The sequence below is a fragment of the Euprymna scolopes genome, chromosome 10, assembly GCF_053919585.1.
Source record: "Euprymna scolopes isolate OS-2025 chromosome 10, ASM5391958v1, whole genome shotgun sequence".
Lineage (NCBI taxonomy): Eukaryota > Metazoa > Mollusca > Cephalopoda > Sepiida > Sepiolidae > Euprymna > Euprymna scolopes.
The window spans coordinates 62271719-62296580 of NC_136491.1; the positions used below are offsets into that span (position 1 = coordinate 62271719).

Below are 24862 nucleotides of genomic sequence, written 5' to 3' on the forward strand. Positions count from 1 at the left end.
TGATATAAAATAGTTTGAAATAAACACTAAAAAATTAATCTTGCAAATATTAACTTGTATTCCTCTAACTTTGAGTAAACGAAATTAGATTAAATGAAAATTTATAAACACTAGTCTATACATTTTCCATTACTCTTTAATTTTTATCTTTAATAAAAAAAAAAAAAACTATAAGGAATAATACGCTATTAGTATTTTATCAACATGTTATAAAATGTTTCAATGAACATATTCTATTGAATATATAGTTTCATATGCAAAGCAGAACAAACAATATAATGCATATGCATTATTGAAGGTACGATCCATCTGAAATCTGAATAAGCTTATTTGCATTTTAATAAAAGAAAACAAATGACACAGAGATATACAAGACGTTTAATTTGGCATAGATTTTAAAAAAATGTTTTTTTTTTCTTGTTTTCAGTTTAATGTTCAATCCTCTGTGATAGAAACAGAAAAAATTGGATGCAATTGAACAACATACCAAAGGCAACAAACTGGCAGAACTTGTTTTGCCACAACTGATATACAGCATTTCATTCACACAAACAATTTGTATATACAAACATTTACATTCAGAAATTATCAAGCCTGTAAATTTCTGTAGTGCATTGTCTTTACTTTTTATTATTTTTAAACCTTTATTTAAAATTTGATTTGTAATTATTGAAAGTTGGTGCATTTTTTTATACCTTTAAAATTTGGTCAAGTACAAACTGATGGTTGAAGAAAAACTATCATTGTGGTAAAAACAATTATCCGAATAATCCTACCGGCTCGGGCTTCAGTTTTTGTCAGACAAGATCAATTTTGATTTAGAAAGATCCAGAAATAAAAGAGGATTATTGTAAAATGGCAACCCACATCTTTCCTTCTAAGGACTTTCCTGCTTTTAATGCTCCCTTTATCTTTTCATCCTCTTTTGTTGGCATATCACAGAGACTCATAACCTCCTCCTACAACAGGTACAGATGACGACATCATCATCATCTGTTTGTTGTCTCCCACTAAAAATGCTTCCAGTTCATCAATTTCTTTTTTCTCTTCTTTTTTTTTCTTACTTTTCTTCTTGGACGACTTGGAATCACTGCTTTTCTCTTTTTTCTTCTTCTTGTCTAACTTGTCATCCTGTAAGTGCAAGAAATTAAAACATTAAGAAAACAAATATGAAAGGCAATATATATGAAAAACTATAAAATAAAGGTATAAAATAAACATTGGCAATAATTCTCATCATCATGGTAATAATCAGCACACTGTTAGGTCAATACAATCATTGAATTAAATCACACATTAAATGAAAATGTTTTTAAGAGGTAAAACAAAGGAGTTGTTTTGTTTTGGTCAGAAATTAAAAATAATTGTTCTTGTACAAAAAATAGTAAATTTTAAAATTATCTGAAATGTTGAATTAAGGGCTAACAGATAATTTTCATTCTAATAATACAAACCTTTTTTTTCTTTTTTTTCTTATCACTAGCTGTTGATTCACAGTCAGTGTCTCCAGCAGGTATGTGACAGTTATCAGGCTCTGAAAAAGATACAGTAAATTTTTTTATTTGCAAAAAAGTCTTTATTTAAAAATATTTTTATTCCAGTGACAGAAATTTTGTTTCAGGCTTCAGTTGTTTTAGTACTATTGTCAACAAAGGCTGACATATGACAACATGTTGGGTACAAAAATTATATTTGACAGTTTCATTTGTAGTCATTTTATTCAGATGAAAACCTTTGTAGTCGAACTCGACAGATCTGTAGAGAATTCATCTATTGATTTTCAACACACCATGATGATGACCTCATAAAATGCTGTGATGACAATACACCTAACCCTATGAAGTGACAAAATTCACATTTCAATAGATTCACTATATAGAACTTCATTCATTTGTATCCAAAGATACGGAAATTGGAAAACTTTCTCTAGTTGAAAAACTGAAAAACATTTGCAAATCAGAACTTACCTAATGATAAATTCAGCCCCTTCTCCAGAATACTCAGATCTTCAAATTTTAAATCTAATCCTTGATAACCATATATCTTGAAAAGAAATAAAATGTATTTACAATGCATTTCAATAATGAAAATAATAAAAGTAATTTTTTTTACATTGTTCCATGGATGTTCCGTGGAAAGTAAAGAGATAATGGCTTTAATTATATTTTTTTATCTGTCCTTATCTTTTTAGATGTCCTTTTTATTGACCAAACTATTTTTTCTTTAAATACAGGAATTTGGAAATTAAATGACAGATTAAATAAATGTACCAAATACTTATAAAAGCTTTGATTTTTAATTTAAGCTAAATGGCTTCCAACATTCAATAATTTCACAAATAGCTTCCAATATTCAATAATTTCACAAATAGCTTCTAACATTCACTTCAGGAAGTGCAGAATATAAAATGAAAGAAGTTGAATATACACTGTTGGAAGTAACAAACAATGAAAAGCTCCCAAGAATGTATTCTAATAATACAAACCTTTTTTTTTTTTTTCTTATAACTAGCTGTTGATTCAGTCAGTGTCTCCAGCAGATATGTGACAGTTATCAGGCAGTTATAAGGAAGTTGAGAAGTGTATCAAAGAAAAGCAGAAACGATGGAGTGGAGAAAAAGTTTGGTGAATAAGGTGTATCTGGTGGCAACAAAAACAGAAGTGCAATAGGCAAATGCCATGTTTTTTTTTTTTCCTGGTAGTCACCACTTATCAAGGCTTGGAAGCCACTCGGGGATAAGGGTTATTGCATGTACAGTAATCAATGGGATAATATCATAGTAATCGTTAGTAATGGAGATTTGATAAAGTGTCTTACTTAAAGGAGCGGTTTATCAGGAATTTGTTTATGTTGGACTTGAAGACATCCAAGTTGTAGTCAGGTGGGAAACAGGCAAACGGAAGAGAGTTCCACAGGCGCGCACTTCTGAGAAAGAAGCTTTGTTCATGGAATCTATGTTTTGATTTAGGCACAGACTGGGGAAAATTATTGACAGTGGATTCACTAATCCTATGAGATATAACCATTAGCACATCTGCTGTAGATCTGGCAGAATGGAAGCCATATTGCATGTCACTAAGAAGGTTATTTCTGCTGAGGTGGTTGACTACTTCTTTATTTAATATGGATTCCAGCAACTTACTCTTGACAAACAGGAGACTTATTGGTCTGTACTGAGAGGGAGATGACTTATCATCTGATTTCTTAAATACAGGGCATACTGATGAGGTTTTCTAGGGTGTTGGGAAGCAATTCTCGTTAAGGCAATGCTTAAACAGTTTTGTAAGTATGGGGGCCAGTTCTGGTTGAAGCTTTTTCAACACTATAATTGGAATGCCGTCAGAGCAAGGTTCTTGATTAGCTTGATGACCTCACGCACAGATATTTGTATGTTGCATAGTGTGTTGTCTGTTATAGGAGGAAATACGGGGAGTTGATGGCCTTCGTCACAGGGTAGAATTAACTGCAAAGTTCTTGGCAAATAGTTTAGCCTTGTCTGATGCTGACGAGATGACTTCAGGTTCATTGTTTATGGTTGGGATTGAATGCATGCTTCTGTTCAGGATCCTGTTTGCTATTTGCCAAAACTTGTGTGAATCAAGCAGCTGCTCAGCTACTTTGGATTTCACGGACTGAGCATATAGCTCTCTTGAATTTTTTATTACTCTTTTAGAGTGGTTGCTGGCAGTCCTGAAAGCAGCTTTAGTCTCAGTACATGTATTACGTTGGTAGCTATGGAAAAAGTGATTTCTGCGCGATGGCACATTCTGGGGAGAACCATGGCTGGCTACACGGTTAAGGGGAGAAAGAGAGAAAGACAGTAAGGGGAGAAAGAGAGAAAGACACTAAGGGGAGAAAGAGAGAAAGACACTAAGGGGAGAAAGAGAGAAAGACACTAAGGGGAGAAAGAGAGAAAGACACTAAGGGGAGAAAGAGAGAAAGACGGTAAGGGGAGAAAGAGAGAAAGACGGTAAGGGGAGAAAGAGAGAAAGACGGTAAGGGGAGAAAGAGAGAAAGACGGTAAGGGGAGAAAGAGAGAAAGACGGTAAGGGGAGAAAGAGAGAAAGACGGTAAGGGGAGAAAGAGAGAAAGACACCAAGCGGAGAAAGAGAGAAAGACGGTAAGCGGAGAAAGAGAGAAAGACGGTAAGCGGAGAAAGAGAGAAAGACGGTAAGCGGAGAAAGAGAGAAAGACGGTAAGCGGAGAAAGAGAGAAAGACGGTAAGCGGAGAAAGAGAGAAAGACGGTAAGCGGAGAAAGAGAGAAAGACGGTAAGGGGAGAAAGAGAGAAAGACGGTAAGGGGAGAAAGAGAGAAAGACAGTAAGGGGAGAAAGAGAGAAAGGTTGTAAGGGGAGAAAGAGAGAAAGACAGTAAGGGGGAAAGAGAAAGACAGTAAGGGGGAAAGAGAAAGACAGTAAGACAGTAAGGGGGAAAGAGAAAGACAGTAAGGGGGAAAGAGAAAGACAGTAAGGGGGAAAGAGAAAGACAGTAAGGGAGAAAGAGAAAGACAGTAAGGGAGAAAGAGAAAGACAGTAAGGGGGAAAGAGAGGAAGACAGGAAGGGGGGAAAGAGAGGAAGACAGGAAGGGGGGAAAGAGAGGAAGACAGGAAGGGGGGAAAGAGAGGAAGACAGGAAGGGGGGAAAGAGAGGAAGACAGGAAGGGGGGAAAGAGAGGAAGACAGGAAGGGGGGAAAGAGAGGAAGACAGGAAGGGGGGAAAGAGAGGAAGACAGGAAGGGGGGAAAGAGAGGAAGACAGGAAGGGGGGAAAGAGAGGAAGACAGGAAGGGGGGAAAGAGAGGAAGACAGGAAGGGACAAAGAGAGAAAGACAGGAAGGGGACAAAGAGAGAAAGACAGGAAGGGGACAAAGAGAGAAAGACAGGAAGGGGAGAAAGACAGGAAGGGGAGAAAGACAGGAAGGGGAGAAAGACAGGAAGGGGAGAAAGACAGGAAGGGGAGAAAGACAGGAAGGGGAGAAAGAGAGAAAGACAGGAAGGGGAGAAAGAGAGAGTGAGACACAAAAAGAAAAAGTTTATTCCCAAAAAAGTTTATTATTTCAATGGCAGCCAATAAGAGTCTAAACAAGTCAAATTCCTTAAATTATTTTTTTCATCACAAAAAAAGCAATGTTTGTTTTTATTAGTATTACATAGCAGTGTTTGAATATTTTATTATTCACTGGCGGGGTTACCCAGCGTTGCCCGAGTGTTTGGGGGTGTGTATGTAGGAGAGGGTGACCCTGTTTTAAAAAAAAACACAAGATTTAGAAAAACCGTGAACAAACGTAAAAAAAAAAAAAAAAAAAAAAAAAAGGGGAGAAAAGGTGTAAAAGAGGAAAAAAAGTTTAGGTAGAAAGACAGGCTCGATTGCGAAATATCGAGGCTAAGGCGTAAAAAAAATGCATGACATGTTACCCCTACGCCAAAGAGTCATACACTTAATAACGGATAAAATTAAACCTTTAAAAACACTTGCAGGTGGTTGGAACTAACGCAAACATTTTCTAGGTCAAACATGACGTTATTGTTGTAGTAGCAGGAGCAGAGAAAATGAAGGGACAATTTTTTTTGGCACCCCTCCCTGTAAAAAACTGATTATTTTAGGGTGAAGGAATTAATGTTTTTGGCCAATTTTTCGATCAAGGTTGGAACTTTAAAATGATACCTATGGCAAAAATCCGTGACCCGTATCGAAAGTTTTTGCGAGATATACAAACACACATACAAACATACATACACATTTTTGCTTTTATATATGTAGACTAGCGGCGATACTCAGCGTTGCCCGGGTGTTTAGAGGTGTGTGTCCTTAAATCAAAGCAAAAGAATAAGCGAAGCAGTCACCCTGTTTAAATATTATAAAAAAAATGTTAAAACTTAAAAAAATCGAAAATAAAGAAAAAAAAAAAAAACTAACGGAAGGCAAACAAATGATGTTAAAATTTGTTAAAATCGGAAAAACAAAAACAAAAAAAGAAAACGCGAATGTGATGGAACCCCCCCCCCCCCAGAAAAACGAACATTAAAACTTTTTTTAAAAATCTGAAAAATAAAAACAAAAAAAAAACATAGAACGTGAAAAATAGCTTAAATAACCCTGTTTCAATATTAAAACTTTAAGAATCGAAAAAAAAAAAAAAACGAAAACCATCTCACACCACGATTCGAACTCACAGTCTTTAGATAAAGGGTGCAAAAAAACTGACACGTTACCCGCTCGACCAGCAACAAGTAGTAGCTGAAACGCGTTTGAATTTATTTAAAAGTATTAAATACAGAATTGACACGTGCCCGCAATAAAAATTAACTCTGCTACTTCTATTTGACCTCATTAATGAGGTCAAATAGAAGTAGTGGACTTAACTTTTGCTGTGGGGCAGCTTTTGGGTTTGCTTACCCAGCTTTGGCTGGTTGTTTCCCGAGGATCTTGGGGGGGGGGTGACCTGCTCTCCATTCTCCAGATTGAACAGCAATTGTCTGATATAAGGAGTTTGGCCCTACATTGATCAAAGCTAATTGCTTCTGGACGTTCCCCGGTGCGATTGCCGGGAACAGCACAGTATCTTTGAATTAGTTTCGATTTTATACAAAAAAGCTGAACGAACACAAGACAGGCCGAAACGGCAATAATTTTGTAAAAATTGGCGTAAAGACGCAACGCGCGTTCACAAATCATACATATTATGATCTAGGGGCTATATAAACAGTTCTAATGGATAGTAAACCCCCCACCCACTGGTGTCCGTCGGCGAAATAAGCCTTTGCGAGACATAAAAAAATGTGCATGTGCATTTGCCATTTATATATATATAGACTAGCAGGGGTACCCGGCATTGCCCGGGTGTTTAGAGGTGTGTGTGTTCGGCTGGGGGAGGGGGGAAATGAAAACAAAAGAATAAGCGAAGTAAGAACCCTGTGTAAATATTATATATATATATATATATATATATATATATATATTTATAAAAAAAAAATCTTAAAACTTCTTTAAAAAAAAATAATTGCCCGGGTGTTTGTGTTGGGCTGGGGGCTAAGAAAAAAAAAAGAAAACAGTTTTGGTAAGTAGTTAGGATCGAAGCCTTGAGGCAAAGGTGGAAAATAAAGTGTGCAAAAAACCTGAAACGTTACGTTACCCGCTCGGTCAACAAAGAGCAACTGAAACACATTTGAATTTATTTATTTAAGTATTAAAAACAGAATTGACATGTGCCCGCACTAAAAGTTAACTCTGCTCCTCCTTTTTGACCTCATTAATGAAGTCAAATAGAAGTAGCGGAGTTAATTTTACTGCGAGCAGCTTTTTAGTTTGTTTACCCAACTTTGGCTGGTTGTTTCCCTAAGATGTTGAGGAGGGGGAAACCAGGTCCCCATTGTCCAGATTGAATAGCAATTGTCTGATATAAGGAGTTTGGCCCCACATTGATCAAAGCTGATTGCTTCTGGATGTTCCCTGGTGCGATTGCCGGGTACGGTGTGTGATTATTTGCTCCCCCACCGAGCAAATTAGCCACAAGGCCGATTTTTAATGTGAGGAGTGAAGGGGAAATGGGGACCAACTCTCCGGGGAGTAGGGGAGCTGGATAGTGACGATTGGTATGAAGGGTTGCCCCTACATTGAACAAGGTCTTATATGTGGGGTTGCCCCACATATGGTCTTTGCTTGCAGTATCTGACAGAACATACTACACTGTGATCTTGTCACCCGGGCCACAGAGGGCCGAGAATGGTGCGGTATTTATTTGCTCTCCCACCGAGCAAATTAGGCACAAGGCCGTTTTTTAATGTGGAGAGAGAGAAAGGGGGGAGGGAAAAGGGGACCAGCACACTAAGGGTGGAAATGGGAGCTGGATAGTGACAATTGGTATGAAGGGCCACCCCCACATTGACCAAGGTCTGATATGTGGGGCTACCCCCACATAGTGTCTTTGCTTGCAGTATCTGCCGGACAGATACTACACTTTGATCTTGTCATCCAGGCCATGGAAGGCCGGGAACGGTGCGTGTTTACTTGCTTCCCCACCAAGCAAATTAGGCACAAGGCCGATTTTTAATGTGAGGAGTGAAGGGGAAATGGGGACCAACTTCTCGGGGAGTAGGGGAGCAGGATAGTGACAATTGCTATGAAGGGTTGCTCCTACATTGACGAAGGTCTTATATGTGGGGTTGCCCCCGACATATGATCTTTGCTTGCAGTATCTGCCGGAACAGATATTACACTGTGATCTTGTCATCCAGGCCACAGACGGCCGGGAACGGTGTGTGTTTATTTTCTCCCCCACCGAACAAATTAGGCACAAGGCTGATTTTTAATGTGAGGAGTGAAGGGGATATGGGGACGAACTCCATGGAGAGTAGGGGAGCTGGATAGTGACAATTAGTATGAAGGATTTCCCCTACATTGAACAAGGTCTTATATGTGGGTTTGTCCCCCACATATGATCTTTGCTTGCAGTATCTGCCGGAACAGATATTGCACTTTGAGATATTAAATCCTTTATTCATGTTAAAAATACATTGAAAATCAACAATGAACAAAAAACTTAGGAACATGGCCAACTCAAAAGGGGTGATTGTGTGGGTCGTTGGTCATCATTGTCACTCAAGAACTAAACAAAATCAAAAGTTTCTCCCAGCTAGTATCTTCTTTCACCATAATACCGCATTCACCCTTTCATACTGTGGGACGACCTACTTCCAATTTTTAAAACATTTTTTATTGACGTGTAAAAACAAAAAAAGATAATAAAAATGGTACATTAATTCATTTGTGTCAAGGGCGGGGGAGAAAAAAAAAGAAGGTGATTAGTAGTACCCTCCCAACCCCGTCTAGTTGATAGACTAGGTTTGCAAAAGGAACCTTGCTTCTGCGGGTCTGTCTCTAAGTGGGGATGCCCTCTAGATGGGGGTGAATATAGAAAAGAAAATTTTGTGGGTAAGGAATGGGGGTTAGTTTGTATTTCTTTCTCTCCAAGATCAGTGAAATTTAGAGGAGGGGGGGGGAAACAAAAATTGCAAGAAGGAGGGGGTGGGGATCTTGGAGGCTTCCTAATCGGGGAGGGATGGAACACACACTCAACTAGCTGAGAGGCTACTTGTTTAATTTTACTTTACGAAACTGCACGTTCCACACCTAGGTGGGGAACACGTATCAAATTTGGCTCCTCTTCATACACACAGACGTGCTACATGTATCCATCTTCTGTCAAATGTCGCGCGATGCAGCCTTCTTTTATCACAATCCTTCTTCTTCAATCCTGATCAGAAAAAGACAACACCCCTCAGCAACCTTGCAGACGCGACGTCCAAATCACCATCCTTGCCACAGCCAAGATTGTAACGTAGACCATTTGTCTTTCCCGGTCCCATGGCGGCCTCACGTTGTCCACGACATTGGATACAGTAATTGGGCGAGGATACTCAGGATCGATGCGAGCCGTCACCTCGCTGACATACGACCAGTACCAGTGGAGTTTGCGGCAATCGAAGAAAGCATGATCAGTCGTTTCTACGGGCGTTGTCCCACAACGGGGACAATCAGTGACTCCAAAAACCCGGAACTGCATTGTATGTTGTTGAGTGGAAGTGCATTTTGGGCCAATCGTCAGGTTAGAGAGAACTCCGAATTGTTCACGACTCAAACCTGGCACCCAGCCCCACGCGGAGCGAATCTCACTCTGCTGCCAACCCAAATGCGTGTATAGCGAATCGTTGGCGGCCCCCTTCACTAGATCCCTCTGGAGTTCCCTACGGGTAGCAGTCACAAGGTCGCCGGACCTTGGTAGTCGTTTTAGCAAGGCTTGGCACTCTTTCATGTAGGCAGATTCTCCATGCGGCCTGCGATGGCTCACGATAGAAGGACTGAGAACAAGGTCGTGGAAAGTGGCAGTAACCATGGGGTGCCAGGTTGGTCATCTTGCATATAGTGGCTCAGGAAGGCCAGCCTCTCAGCGTCTCGATGACACTTCAAATACGGCATTCCCAAGCCTCCCTCACACGGACGTTGAATACAGAACTGTCTGCTCACCTAGTGTCTTCCTCTGTCCCAAAGAAGTGAGGACAAGAGTTCGACGAGAGCTGTTAGGTGTTGTACAAGACAGGGGAAGTACAGCCAGTCGGTAAAGGATGAGAGGAAAAACGTAAGTGGCGCACGCCTCAGCTATACCCTTTAAGGAAAGTTTCCTAGGAAGCCACGAATTGACTGCAGCCTCCACCTTTGACCGTACCACCAACCAATTTTTGTCAAGCTGGAGACCCGGTCCGAACCACACGCCGATGATCCGAACCGGGCCATCCGTTCAGCTGAAGGGCACCGGGAGGTTGGTGTTGCCACTCCAGGCGCCCAACCGCAGTCCTACCAACTTGGTGCGGTTTACCTTGGTCCCTGTAATTCTTTCGTACTGAGCGAGCGCCTCTGACACGATCTCGATATCTCTGAAGCTCAACACAAAGACCGTGACATCATCGGTGAACGCGGATACCTTTGTGGCGAAGCCACCGAGTATTGTAATTCCGCGCAGGGCCGAATTTGCCTCCCCACGTCTCAGCTGGTGGAGCAGGGGCTCCAAAGCCAGGACATAGAGCAGGGGCGACAGCGGACAGCCCTGACCGAGAGATAACAAAGGGTTTTGAGTGCTTTCCGTTGACTTGCATGATGGCTGTGGGCTGTCGATACATCACGGAGATCCACTTGCAGAAGTCCGGTTTAAAACCGGTGACCTCTAAGACAGATCCTAAGAAACGATAGTCAACCCTATCGAAAGCTTTGGACTGATATAAGTTGATCAGCGCAGCTTCCGTGTCATCATTTATCCCTCCCTCTAGGATCGTGCGGATCAGGTGCAAGTTGTTCTGAATCAATCTCCCTTTCACAGCGTAGTTCTGTTCCGGTTTAACCAACTCGCCGATAACAACCTACAGCCGATTCGACAGGACCTTGGCCAAAATCTTCAACTCTGTATTTAGCAGAGTTATAAAATGTGTCCATCACTTTATTGCAGATTACAAAATAATAAATATTTCAGTAAATATAAATTATAAAAAGCTGAAAATTACACCATCCAAGGACTGTATTAAGGTGAGATAAATCCTAAAATTTCATCAAAATTTATGTCATATTTAAAAAGTTATGTTATTTTTTTAATATTCAATGAATTTTCACCGTCCATCGCTTTATTGCAGGTCTCATAAAATGCCAAAAAAAAGGACGTTTAACAGCTACTGAGAAGCAGAGGATTATTGCAGGACTAGCAGAAGGACTCTCGATCATAAATTTAGCCACAGAACTAAAAAGGGATCCCTGAACTTTAGCTACATTCGTCAAGAACCCCAACATCAAGTCCAGGAAAGATAAGGGCACAAGGAGGAACCTTTCTGATCGGGATCTTCGAAAAATTCGTAGAGAGATTGTGCGCAACCCAAACAGCACCAGTGCAACAATTTTTGCGATACCAAGGTCCAGACAAGCCCGATGCAATGTACTGAATAAAATGGCAAGGAACATCAATCCTATTCCAAGGCCTCCATTGAGCCAAACCCACAAAGAAAAACGATTGGCTTGGGCACAAAAATATATGAAAATGGATTGCCAAAATGTTCTGTTTACAGATGAGGCTCGTGCTACCCTTGATGGACCGGACGGATGGGCCAAAGTTTGGAATCCAAATGGAACTCCAACGCCTTATAGATTTCGTCACCAACAGGGAGGTGGAGGCATAATGTTTTGGGCAGGAATTATTGGGGATAAGCTATGTGGACCATTCCGAGTGCCAGAAGGTGTCAAGCTCACCAGCAATGCCTACACTGCCTTTCTAAATGAGAATTTGTTACCATGGCTAGATGATCTTCCCTTGTCACATCGTTTTAAGATTATTTTTATGCATGACAATGCCCCATCTCATGCTGCTAGGGCAACTACATCCTTCCTTGGATCTCAGGGCTTTGTTGGAGAAACTCTCATGTCCTGGCCACCGTGTTCTCCGGACCTTAACCCCATCGAACACCTATGGTCAATATTGAAACGAGGAGTTTATGAGGGAGGAGAGCAGTTTTCTTCGAAGGATGCCCTTTGGAACAAAATAGTGGACGTTGCCAGAACCATTACTCCATCTCAGATCAAACAATTGACCTCCTCGGTGGACAAAAGGTTGTTTAATGGAATTTCAAAACATGGGGGACAAATAATTCGTTTGTTTGACACTAGCCCTCGGGATGTGCCTTTGTTTTTGTTAATTTTCCCCAGAAAATGTGTTCAATATAAATTTATGATGCTTTGGTATTGTTTTATTGAGCTAAAACATTATCTTAGAAGACTTGCAATAAAGCGATGGACGGTGAAAATTCCTTGAATATTAAAAAAATAACATAACTTTTTAAATATAACATGAATTTTGATGAAATTTTAGGATTTATCTCACCTTAATACAGTCCTTGGATGGTGTAATTTTCAGCTTTTTATAACTTATATTTACTGAAATATTGATTATTTTGTAATCTGCAATAAAGCGATGGACACAATTTAGGCCTGTAACCGTCTAACTCTTCTCCACCATGCCCATCACCTTCCCTCAGCAATATGATCACTCCCTTGGTGACTTGCCCCGAGATGGATCCCTGAGCAAACCAATGGTTGAACACATCCGTGAGAAGAGGCAGAAACATGGGCGACAACCTCAAATACAGTTCGTGTGGCAGATCATCGAGTCCCGGCGATCTGTCACAGCTGACCTGCTTCAGCGCAGTAAAAACCTCCCACTCAGTCACCCGGCCCTCACAACTAGCCGCCTCGTGGCATGGAGAGTCAGCCAAATAGTCGCTAAACTCAAGGACTGGAAGATCGGGCTGCTGCGTAAAACGCTCCTCGAAATGTTCTCGAAACCCCTCGCAGATCTCCTGAGTCGATTCCAAGGGGCGTCCATCTGGATGTCTTACCTTTGCAATATGCTTGTCCGAGCCACGCCTAGAAATTTCACGACGTGCGTCAGTGTTGGAAATGACTGCTTCGTTGCCTACCTTTCTAAGCCTAGCTCTGACTACTTGACCTTCATAACGCTCGCTATTCTCACGCAGAAGGTCCTGCTTAGCTAGTTCCTGACTAACCCTATCATCCTCCCCTGTAACCCGGCCTAGTTTCTGCTCTAGCTTCTTCGTCTTGGCCTTATCTAGTGCGAGGCGCTGGGCATACTTGACAGAGAAGGTTCTAATTTTGGCTTTTAGACCTACCCACCACTTACTCCCGGTAACCGCCCCCACTAGTGCTTTTTGAATTAATTCTATTAGCTTCTCTTGGAAGTCTTGTATCTCCAGAAGTGAGGTGTTTAACTTCCAGTGAGCCACTAACATAGGCCTATTTCCTAGCTTCAGCCGGGCCATAACTAGTTTATGGTCCGTCTGGCCTAGCCAAGTGAACGTGGGACAAGATAAGAAGTCTACTTCGCCTCTCCTAACTTACATCCTGTCCAACTAAGTGCTTAGATAGGAGGAAACGTCATTGGTCCACGTCCACGTCTCCCGCCCCGGATGCCCGACCCGAAACCTGTCGACCAGACCGCATCTAGCCATCAGATCAGCCAGGCTGGACTCCCACCTCTCCGATCCTCTAGCATCGCCTCCTACCTTATCTATCTCGGGGTCTAAGATGGCGTTCTAATCTCCCATTAGCACTACCCGCTTCTGACAATCTACAAACGTGTCAAGCTGACTGAAGAATGAGACCCTCTCACGAGCGGTGCTGGACGCATGAACCACGATCACCCAAAACACAGAATCTTTTACGGCAACATCAGCCACAACCAGCCTGCCTACCGCATCCCTATGAACAACGTCGACCGTCGCTGCATTGATTTTGCCATTGCTTATGACCTCACTCAGATTGTTCGCGAACCCACCCGTGTGTCCGATACACCCGGTCAATATGCAAGCCTCCTAGACATTTTTCTCTCAACTTCCCCTGCGCTATGTTCATGTTCCGTTCATTCTCCTCTAGGATCCTCCGACCACTTCGTCGTATCAGTTAAGATAAAAACGAAATGTAAGAAGCCCCCAGACGTACCCCTCCACCGTACTGTATACCGATACTCTATGGCTGACTGGGATAGCTTCCGTACATTCATATCTGATTTACCTCTGCACTCCATGTTTAAAAAAGGAAGTGTCCTCTATAGTATCAGATCTGACCGAATGGTTAATTGTAGGCATAGACCAATTCATACCATCTAAAAAATTCCAACAAAAACCTAACAGCCAGCCATGGTTCTCCCCAGAATGTGCTGCTGCTATCGCGCACAGAAATCACTTTTTCAATAGCTACCAACATAATAGATGCACGGAGACTAAAGCTGCTTTCAGGACTGCCAGCAACCACTGTAAAAGAGTAATAAAAAATGCAAGAGAGCTATATGCCCAGTCTGTTAAATCCAAGGTAGCTGATCAGCGGCTTGGTTCTCACCAGTTTTGGCAAATAACAAATAGGATCCTGAAGAGAAGTGTGCGTTCTATCCCAACCATTATCAATGGACCAGAGGTCATCTCATCAGCGTCAGACAAGGCCAAACTATTTGCAAAAAAACTTTGCAGCTAATTCTACCCTATGCGACGAAGACCATCAACTCCCCATATTTCCTCCTATAACACAAAACAAGCTAGGTAACATACAAATATCTGTTCATGAGGTCGCCAAGCTAATCAAGAACCTAGATTCCAGTAAAGCAACTGGCCCTGATGGCATCCCAATTATAGTGTTAAAAAAGCTTCAACCAGAACTTGCTCCCATACTTACGAAACTATTTAAGCGCTGCCTTAAGGAAAAGTGCTTTCCGACTCCCTGGAAGACCTCATCAGTTTGCCCTGTATTTAAGAATTCAGGTGATAAGTCATCTCCCTCTCAGTACAGACCAATAAGTCTCCTGTGTGTTATGAGTAAGTTGCTGGAATCCATATTAAATAGAGAAATAGTCAACCACCTCAGCAGGAATAACCTTCTTAGTAACACACAATATGGTTTCCGCTCTGCAAGATCTACCGCAAATGTGCTGACGGTTATATCCCACAGGATTAGTGAATCTCTTGACAAAGGCTTCCTTTCTAGGGCAATTGCTCTTGACATATCAAAGACCTTCGACAAGGTATGGCATAAGGGTCTACTTCACAAGATTTCCAGCTACGGTATAACTGGAAATATTTTCTCTATCATTAAATCATTTCTCTCCGATAGGCTCATAAGAGTAGTGATAGATGGACAAAAATCGGAGACCTGCAATATAAATGTTGGAGTCCCTCAGGGGTCAATCCTGGGCCCAACTCTCTTCCTGATCTACATCAATGACCTCCCTAAACACATACTTAAATCATTCGTTGACATCTATGCTGATGACACGACCATCTACGGCAACACATCAAAGGCTGTAAATGACAAAGTTCTCTCTGATTCTCTCTCCTCTGATCTCGAGCGCGTGGTTCAGTGGGGGAAGATGTGGCTGGTTACCTTTAATGCATCTAAAACCAAACTCCTATCCTTATATCATCAATGCTCTGATCCCCAGCTGGCATCAATTGTGATGGATGGCTCTCGTCTGGGTGAGGCCCCGTGTTCTGACAAGCTTCTGGGTTTGACCTTTACTCCTGATCTGAAATGGAACACGTACATCAAGTCTGTTGCCAAGGTCGCTGGAAAGATGGTGGGATCCTTCTACCGCTCCAGAAGATATCTCACTACTGATGCAATTCTCTATCTATATAAAAGCCAAGTACGTCCAAGGATGGAATACTGTTGCCATATCTGGGCAGGAGCTGCTAAAAACAGCCTATCCTGCCTTGACAGAGTACAAAATAGACTTCGTGGCTAAGTGGGGGATGCCCTTTTCTCTACCCTGCAACCTCTCTCCCACAGAAGAGACGTTGCGAGCCTATCCTTGCTTTATCGTTATTTCCATGGCAGGTGCTCGTCTGAACTCCAATCTCTGGTCCTCCGTCGCCAATCTTTCACGAAAAACACCTGTCTAGCTTAATCCACTGTGAAAAATTTCCCCCACTCTATATCTGTGCCTAAATCAAAACGCGGATTCCATGAACAGAGCTTCTTTCTTAGAACTGCACGCCTGTGGAACTCTGTTCCGTCTGCCTGCTTCCCTCCGGACTACAACTATGATGTGTGCAAGTCCAATGTTAACAAATTCCTAATGAACCGCCCCCTTAATTAAACACTTCATCAAATCTCCACACTAACGTAATGTACTTGCAATAATCCTTATCCCTGAGAGGCTTCCGGGCCTTGAAGAGTGGTGATCACTGTGTAAAAAAAGGGTATGTTTAACCAGCACGGAAACTCCCTTACCCCGCGGGCTGCCATATGCTGAGAAAACCTAAAAATCTCGGGCCAGCACCTGACAGTCCACAGAGGAAACGAAATGCGTCTCCTGAATCGCAGCCACATCTACTCCCAGGGACAAGAGGTCGTGCCGGAGGCAGCCGCCTGATCCGATGATCTCAAGCCCCTCGCATTTAAACTAGCCAAATTCAAAGCCATGGTACCTACATTAGGGTGTGTCACACTCAGCTTCAAAATCAGTCGGTGAAAGGACGCTGACGTTATGTGCCATGCTAAAGGTGGTCAGGTTTTTCATATCCTGACCTTCTCTCGCCATGCCACCAATGTTCAAAGGATAAATTAATTTCATGGCCCTGTAGAGTGATGGATGGACCAACACTGGGACCCTTCCCTTGCATTGTTTTGACAGTTCGTCAAGAGAAGGGTCATTTTTCTTCACCAGTTCGATTCCCAGAAATGCCCTTTCAGTGGCCTGTAGCCTTGTCCACAAGTTGATCTTGCAGGCCTCTGGAGTTCTGACAAAGTTATTAGGAGCGGGGCGTCCAGGAAATTTAAGAGGATGTTTACATCTTTCCCCCTCTGTTTGTAATCGAGCAGAGGTTTTAAGTTTTTCCTCTGCTGATGGGAAATGTCTGTTGCCACAGATAGAGGATCTACATAACATAGTTCCTCGGGGGCAAGGGCTTTTAATTTGGTTGGTCTGCGAGAGGCAAAGAAGTCTCTCCCCTCCCTCAGTTCAACTTTTCCTTTTCTTTTTGGGGTGGTGGCTCAGTTTGCATTGATGTGGGGACAGGTGTTTATGTGGTGCCTGATGTTGGTGCTGGTGTAGTGTCTGGTGTTGGTGCGATGTCTGGTTTGGGGGTGGAAGTGGATTTTGTTGTTAGGAGTGGTGTATGTTCATAGGGAGTGGGGCTACCTTTTCTCCCCCTTTTCTTCTTTTGTTTTTCTTTTTTATTCTTTCAAATGAACCGGGGAGAGGCGAGGTTGAGTTCTTCTCCCTCTCACTTGCGGATTCATCCTCAGAGGAGCAGTCTTTTCTCCGCTTGATCCCTGTCTCGATTGGTGTGGGGACCGTTGATTGTGTCTGCTCCTCTAGTTGCTGCTGCGGCTGTTTTTGTTGCTCCTGCTCTAGTTGGTGTCTTTGCTGTTGCTGCTTCTGCGGTAGTTGTAGTTGCTGCAGCAGCTGTTTCCGCGGCATCGGCTGCGGTGGCTGTTGTTGTTGCTGAATTTGCAGAGGCTGCTGCTTCGATTTTGGGGCTGATGGTGGGACAGTGGCGGAAGGGATTATGGGCTTCCGTTTTTGTCTCACTACCATGCTCCATTCCTCCCCCTTGGCCTCCTGGGTGGTCTGGGTTTTCCTTGGAGCTGGGGTTGGTCCCGCGGTTACAGGGGTTGTTGCTGCCTGTTTTGGTGCGGGCACCGTCTCAGGGGTTGTGACCCTCTTTTGGGTCGTTTGATTAGGGGTTACCCTTTGGGGGCAGTTCCTAGCCATGTGGCCCTGTTTTTGGCAGAACCAGCAGTGCGGACGACGGCCCTCCACCACTATCATTATGCTGGCGTCCTTGTATGTCAGCAGCGCTGGTATCGCCCGACCACCCTCCCTCTTCAGGCTCATTGCTATTGTGTAGCAGCCCAGGTGAGTCCCAGTTTTTGACCGTACTGGGGTCACCTGTTCCACCTCACCATCCCCTGGAGGCGGTTTTCCGGTATATCGGAAATGGCGAAGGACAGGACTCTGCCCTCAATCGCCTCCCAGGCACCCAGTATGGGTTTTATATCTGCCCCCTCTATGTATTGTCCATACTTTGTCAAGTACAGGTCTCTATACTCTTGAGGGGACAGTTGTTTTTCTACGGTCTTCCCCCACGCAGACCCTCTTGGTGGTGTTGGTGTTGGTATGGGGTCTTTGGTGGGGTTAGACTGTTTTTGGTCTTTTATAGAGGTCGCCCCTGCCTGTTTCTTGGCGACGCTTCCTGCCTTTTGGGGGAGGGGGGGGGCTGCTCCCATTTCAATGTCTTTTGGGCCTGACTCTTCTTGGTTAGAGTCTTTTTTAGGAGCAGCTTCCCGTTTTCGGAAGTCGGCCTCTTGGGGAGCATGATCTTTTTTGTTAACTTTGAGGCCATCTGCCCCTTCCTCGTTTGTGAGGTCCAGGCCGTACGCCCCCTTATTTTCTTGATCTGCTCCCCTTTTGGGGGAGCAGCCCTTCTGGGGAGCGCTGTCCCCTTTGTTCTTTTGGCCTGCCACCTCCTCCTTTTTGTGGTCTAAGATGTTATGACCGATTTTGGAATTTTCTTGTTTTTATAGTCGGCGTGTGCCATGCCTAAGCAGGGAAACCCGTATTCGAGCCTATTTCGTAACATGCACAAACTAGCTGTGTGCATCCACCTATGACTAAACTTCGAGTGGGATAGCCTCCTTCTATCACATCTGATTTTGATTTTAAGTTGATGTTTAAAATACGAAATCAGATAGTAATGAGAGATTGGATCCCCACCTCGCCCTATCTCTTTGCGTGATGTCCACACTACCAGCCGAGCTATGCCTAAGATCACTAGGAACACCATATGTTCCTCACTAGGCCACAGTGGATCTATGTTGTAGACAATGGATGCTAAATCCATGCACATCACCTGGTCGGGAACGATGCGAGCCGTGACCTCGCTGGCATATGCCCAGTATTCTCGTAGTTTCGAGCACTCGTAAAAAGCATATTCCAGTTTCCTCATGATCCTCCTTTCACCGAGGATGATTTGGTCATTTTCATCGTTATAACTGTGACGCCTGTCATTAAGGACAAGCGAGTTCCTAACCAATCACCAGGTCAGGGAAAACTCAGAATTGTTGACGTAACCCCGGCCTGGCGCCCAATTCCACAGAGAGCGCACTTCCCCATCCGACAGCCACAGCCGCTCCCCTAGTGGGTCTGACATGGTCCCCTCCACTAACTCTCTGTAAAATGCCCTTCTAGGCTGGGCGAGGTCACTGGACTCCGGCAACAACTCTGAGCGCCTCTCGGCATTCGTCGTAGAACCGCGGCTGCTTTCTCGGCTTGCATCTACTTTCGACTGAGTGATCGGGTATCAGGTCGGGAAAAGCTCTACTGACAACAGGGCCCCACGCAGATTCTTCTATCAGAGTTCTACTCAGGAACACCAGTCTCTCGGCACATTTGTGACTCAATAAATCTGGCATCCCCAAGCCCCCATCAATCGGACGTTAAGTACAGACCTGTCTATGGACGAGCGGCTGCCGCCCGTTCGACAAAAGGGAAAAGAGCCACTGGATCAAAGCAGCAAGACGATCCGCAGGCAGGGGAAGTACCCCCAGCTTGTAAAGGATGAGCAGAAAGATGAATGTAGCACATGCCTCCGCTCTACCTTTGAGGGACAACCCCCGCTGAAGCCAAGTCCTCACCAACGCTCCGACCTTTGCCTGTACCTCCGACCAGTTTTTGTCTAGCTGGAGGCCCGGTCCGAATCAAACTCCAAGTATGCTAACCGGGCCATCTGTCCAGCCAAAAGATCCTGGCAGTGCTAATGAGCCCTGCCAGGCGGCCAACCTCAGGCCGACGGACTTGCTAAGAGTGACGACTGCTCCTGTGACTTGTTCGTACCGCTTGAATGCCTTAATCACCACGAAAATGTCATGATGGCTCGGCACGCACACGGTGACATCATCGGCAAACGCGGAAACCCTGGCCTGTGCACCGCCAGGCAATTTAATACCACGTAAGGCCAGTGCAGTCTCCCCAGTCCTCAGCTTGCGCCGGAAAGGTTCTAACACGAGAACGTATAACAGGGGAGACAACGGGCACCCCTGGCGCACCGACCGGGAAACAGCGAACAGCGCCGACCGCACCCCGTTTACCTGCACGACTGACGGGAATACAGAATGGAGATCCATCTGTGGAAGTCAGGCCCAAAACCGCCAGCCTTCAATACAGATCCCAAGAAGCGATGGTCTACCCTGTCGAACGCCTTGGACTGATCGAAATTGATCAGTGCAGCTTCGGGGTGTCATCTTCTATGTTTTCTATGATCGTGCGAATCAAGTGCAGATTGTTTTGAATCAATCTCCCCTTCACAGTGTAATTCTGATCTGGTTCGACCAAGTCAGTGATAATGATCTGCAAACAATTTGCAAGAACTCTGGCCAAAATTTTCACATCCGCATTTGTATTATTCAAGCCATTTTTCACGTAACGTTCGTTTTCCTGGTTTTTTTCATTTTTTTTTTTACTTCGCTTATTCTTAGCGACACCCGGGTATCCACCGATTTTTTAAATTTTAATATCGAAACAGGCTCATTTAAGCCATTTTTCACGTGTTCGTTTTTCTGTTTTCAACGTTCGTTTGCCTTACGTTAGATTTTTTTGTGTTTTTTTTTGATGTTTTGATTACCCCCCCCCATGCCCATTACAATCAGTTGGAATGTATGAGATTCTCATAGCATCAGACTACACTGTGAGACACAGGATAGCACACACAGTAACTTTCACAGCACATAAGACCACATGTAACAATAAGCTCTGCATCAGCTTACCTGTGTATTAGATCGGTATCCTGATGTAGAGTTACTGGACGTATTGTTAGAGATGTCTTCATCACTGATGTCTTCCACATCCTGCATAACACCTGAACTAGAAAGCTTATCATTGTCTTCATCATCAGATGCTTGTTGCTGAGTCTTCTCTGTTTGGGAGGTAAACTCAGCATCAGAATCAGAAGAAACCTTTTGGGGAGTTTTTCTCTTTAAGGATTCACCGAAAAGAATCGTAGCAGATTTGTTGGAAACACTATTTGCACTAAACGATTTCTTCTGTGCTATAGGCACAACCATGTCATCTTCATCACTTGAAATATCTACGGTCGGAGGAATCCACAGTTTCATTTCACCATCTTTTAAAGTCACTTCATCTTCAGAATCAAGTTCATCTTGAAAACCAGCAACCATTGGGTTTCCACTAAATTCTTCTTCACTGGAAAGAAAAAAATTGTAATAAACAAAGTTGTTTTGCTGAGGATTTACTTGGGCAGATACGAAGAAAAAAAAAGATGTGCACTCATGTTCTAATTAGTGGTGGGATGATTAATCGGAATCGTTAATCGCAAGAATCGTGCATTTTGGGGGGGATTGCATCGTTAAAAAATACCTTAGACTTATGATTCTTTCATTACGATTCTCTTATATTTTTAAGTCGAACTGTTTGTTTGAAGTGAGATTAATGCTGTCAAAAATTTATGATAAAAACGTCATAGAACTTTTCATAACATATTTAATATTATGTACAAGAATTTTATTAACTACTTTCAAGGTAATCTTTATTTATCTTAATGAGTTTCGAAATTTCTTTGAATTTTTCCTTTCTTTAATTCTTTGAATTAAAAAAAAAATTTTTTTTTTTACTTTTAGCTTAACTTGCTTTTATATTTCACCATTTTGTTTTTTTTTTAGTAATAAATGCTTCACTACATTACAAACCGACCTTGTGTCTAACTCTGCCCTCGTGGGCAGCCAAGTAAATAGGAAGTAATATGGCAGCTGAAAAACGTTTTTTGATGACCATAAAAGATTACAATACATTTAAACACTGAAGAATTTCCGCCATGCACCCTTGTTGTTCTAAGTTAACTAGCCACTACTTGTGTTTCAAACCTTTAAAAAAAAAAAAAAAGAAAAAAAAAAGTGCTTTAAAATAGTAAAAGCACTAAAGCTTTTTTCGTTTTGGAAGGTAGGTTTCAGACGCCCCTATTATCCCAGAGAACCTGCTATGTAAACACTTTGCAATAGTTTTCAATAATTATTTTTTAAAAAATTCTTTATAATCAATTTTTATTTAAAATTAAGAAATTATTTTCTAAAATATTTTATTTACATTTTGTTTTTAAGTAAAATTAAAAAATTAATTTTAAAAATATTGTTTATATCAAAAAAAAAAAAAAAAAAAGCTTCACCGATTTTTGTTATTATGATTTTATCAATTTTTTTTTTTTTTTTTTTAGTTTTTTGGGATAGATATTTTTTTTTTTTTTTTTTGCCGGAGTTTATGTAATTATTAACAGGGAACTTGGTGAAAGTCAAAATGGAATCCGTGCTATTTTAAAATATCATTTTCCAGTTTAATTAAAGTTTTACGATACCCTTTTCTTATTGTTTTTGTATTCTTTTGTTATTTTTATTTATTTATTTTTTTGCCGGATTTAACAAAGCAAAATTTGGTGTTTATGCACTTCCATTACCATTATTATTTTTAGCAGTTTAAGTGCCTTGCCCAATGTTTGAGGAGTTTCTAATTGTTTTTTAAAGGAAAATTGGTGAAAGTCAAAATTAGCACTTGTGGCAATAAACAAAAAATAAACAAAAAACTTTAGCGAGTACGTATTCTCATGGAATGTTGTAGATCGAAACACAGTGAAATGTTATTTGGTGCTAGTGTACTTATTGATTCGCACTATTTTTAAATAGTACTTTCCAGTTTAATTAAGGTTTTACGATACCTGTTTTTATTAAAGTGTTAGGTGAAAGTACAGAATAGGTACACAACACCCTCCTGTCCCCATGTTAAGAATGGCTTTCTAAATGTCATTATTTCAGCACGGCTCAATAAGTGCATGAGTACCTTTTGTTTTCTGGAATAAAATAAAAACTACTTGACAAGAACACAACTGTTTTTGTTTTAATAATTATTTTTTATTCTAAAATAAAAAATAAAAATTTTAATTTTTCAAAACATGTTTTTTCCCCAAAGCTTATTGGGACTTTTTTTTAATTACCATATTTTTAATGAACCTGCTCTAAAAATGTTTCAAAATTATCTAATATTTTTTCACTTTTCATGTTATAAGCCTCTCTATACATGGTCTCATCGAAACGAGACCATTTCATTTCTCCTACTGATCCTGATATGTATTTCAATCTTCTTTTAATACGAAACCAGTAGGCTTCAATATTGTTGGTGCAAACACCAGTAAGCGGATCCACAAAATTTTGTGAATGGTTTATAGTCCCATGAACATAATTAAACTTGAAAATAATATCTAAAAATAGTGCAGATTCCATTTTGACTCTCACCAATTTTCCTGTTAATAATTATATAAACTCCGGCAACAAAAAAATATACCCCCCCCCCAAAAAAAAACCCAGATAAAATCAAATAACAAAAATCATGCGCAAATTTCAAGCCAAAATAAATAAATAATAATAATAATAATAAAAAAAAAAACTAGGTCAGACACGCAAAAATTCTTTCCTTGTAAAAATAATAACTTCTCCCTCAGTTGAACAACGTACAACATCGGAGCCAATGCATATTTCGCTACAGCGGTAGCATTCGTGTACGTCCGCCGTTTTTCTTTATATTTTTAATATATAAAATAACTCCTGAAATTGATTGTTATTAATTTCATGGTGCATGTTTCATTCATGGTTAAAATATTTGTTTTGACTTTTATCTTCAATGAAAGAAATTTTACAAAAAAAAAAAAATCAAATCGTTTTCGAAATTCACTTAATTGTATTTCCACTTTTTCGCTGTACCAAATTTTTTTGCTACACAAAAACTTTTGATTATATAATGGTATATTTCAAAACAACATTTTCCTGGAATCAGAAAAAATTTAGGAATCGTTCCAACACTAGTCCTAATCTATCAGTATTAGCATGAATCTTGGGAGTATATGCAAATTTTGAAATGAGCTTCACACTTGGAACATTGGGCAATCTGGTGAAAGAGACAACTTTTGTTTGAATTTTGTGTCATTCAGTTTTAATCTTGTTAATGTCACTGCAATCTTGGAATCAAGATATCTTATAAACTTGAACACTTCGATTTCCACTTAATTCTTCTATATGAATGATGTTTTCATAGTACTGGTTTTATGGGAACAGTAGCTACAATGTTGTGATATTAGACATTTAAATACATTTGAAGAAGATAAGATCTAATATCAATGTGATCAACATTCCTAGATCAGGCTGTAAATACTACTTAACTAATACAAGGCGACTTTTTGAAAAACATATTCTGGCAAATAATTGATGTATTCTTAAAATTCAAAGAGTACCTTTAAGATCTTTTGCAAAATGCAACTCACTTAAAGTTGCTCTGAGCCTCCATGACATCTCTAAGCAAGATCTGTAGCATTCAGCTATTATAGTGTCCTTTAAAAGACGTGTGAACACCAATTTGGTCCTAGCAATCAATTTACTCCATGCAGTTGCAATCAGGTGAAGTGAGAGGGGATACTGTGTGAACTGGTAAAGCTCTCAGACATCTATTTCTGAGCTTATCATGGAGGTGTGATGTAGAGCAGCGTATGGCTTTCAACAGCCACCATCTCGATTCAATGCTTAACAACAGCAGCTTAATGTTTTTGTTTTTTATTTTTTTGCAAAGGAGTTCACTTGAGGAAAAGGGTTAATGAATGTACAGAGGTCAATGGGAAAATGTTATAGTAATTATTAGTAGTGTAAATTTGGTAAATTGGATTACTTAAAGGGATGACTCATCAAGAACTTGTTTACATTGGACTTGAAGGCAAACA

At 41.3% G+C, this 24862-nt stretch overlaps 1 protein-coding gene across 5 annotated transcripts in view; it reads right to left on the reverse strand.

The window, feature by feature from the left end:
- Positions 1 to 360: 360 nt before the first annotated feature.
- The window catches only part of LOC145286012 (rab-like protein 6), a 254354-nt gene continuing 229852 nt past the window's right edge, over positions 361 to 24862 (reverse strand). For all 5 annotated transcript variants that reach the window (XM_080134625.1, XM_080134622.1, XM_080134621.1 and 2 more), the window contains 4 exons: positions 20862 to 21297; positions 1968 to 2043; positions 1455 to 1534; positions 361 to 1131 (listed from right to left, as the gene is read on the reverse strand). In XM_080134625.1, the coding sequence (XP_079990751.1) occupies positions 937 to 1131; positions 1455 to 1534; positions 1968 to 2043; positions 20862 to 21297 (787 nt within the window). In that variant the 3' untranslated portion in view covers positions 361 to 936. The remainder of the gene's footprint in view (positions 1132 to 1454; positions 1535 to 1967; positions 2044 to 20861; positions 21298 to 24862) is intronic.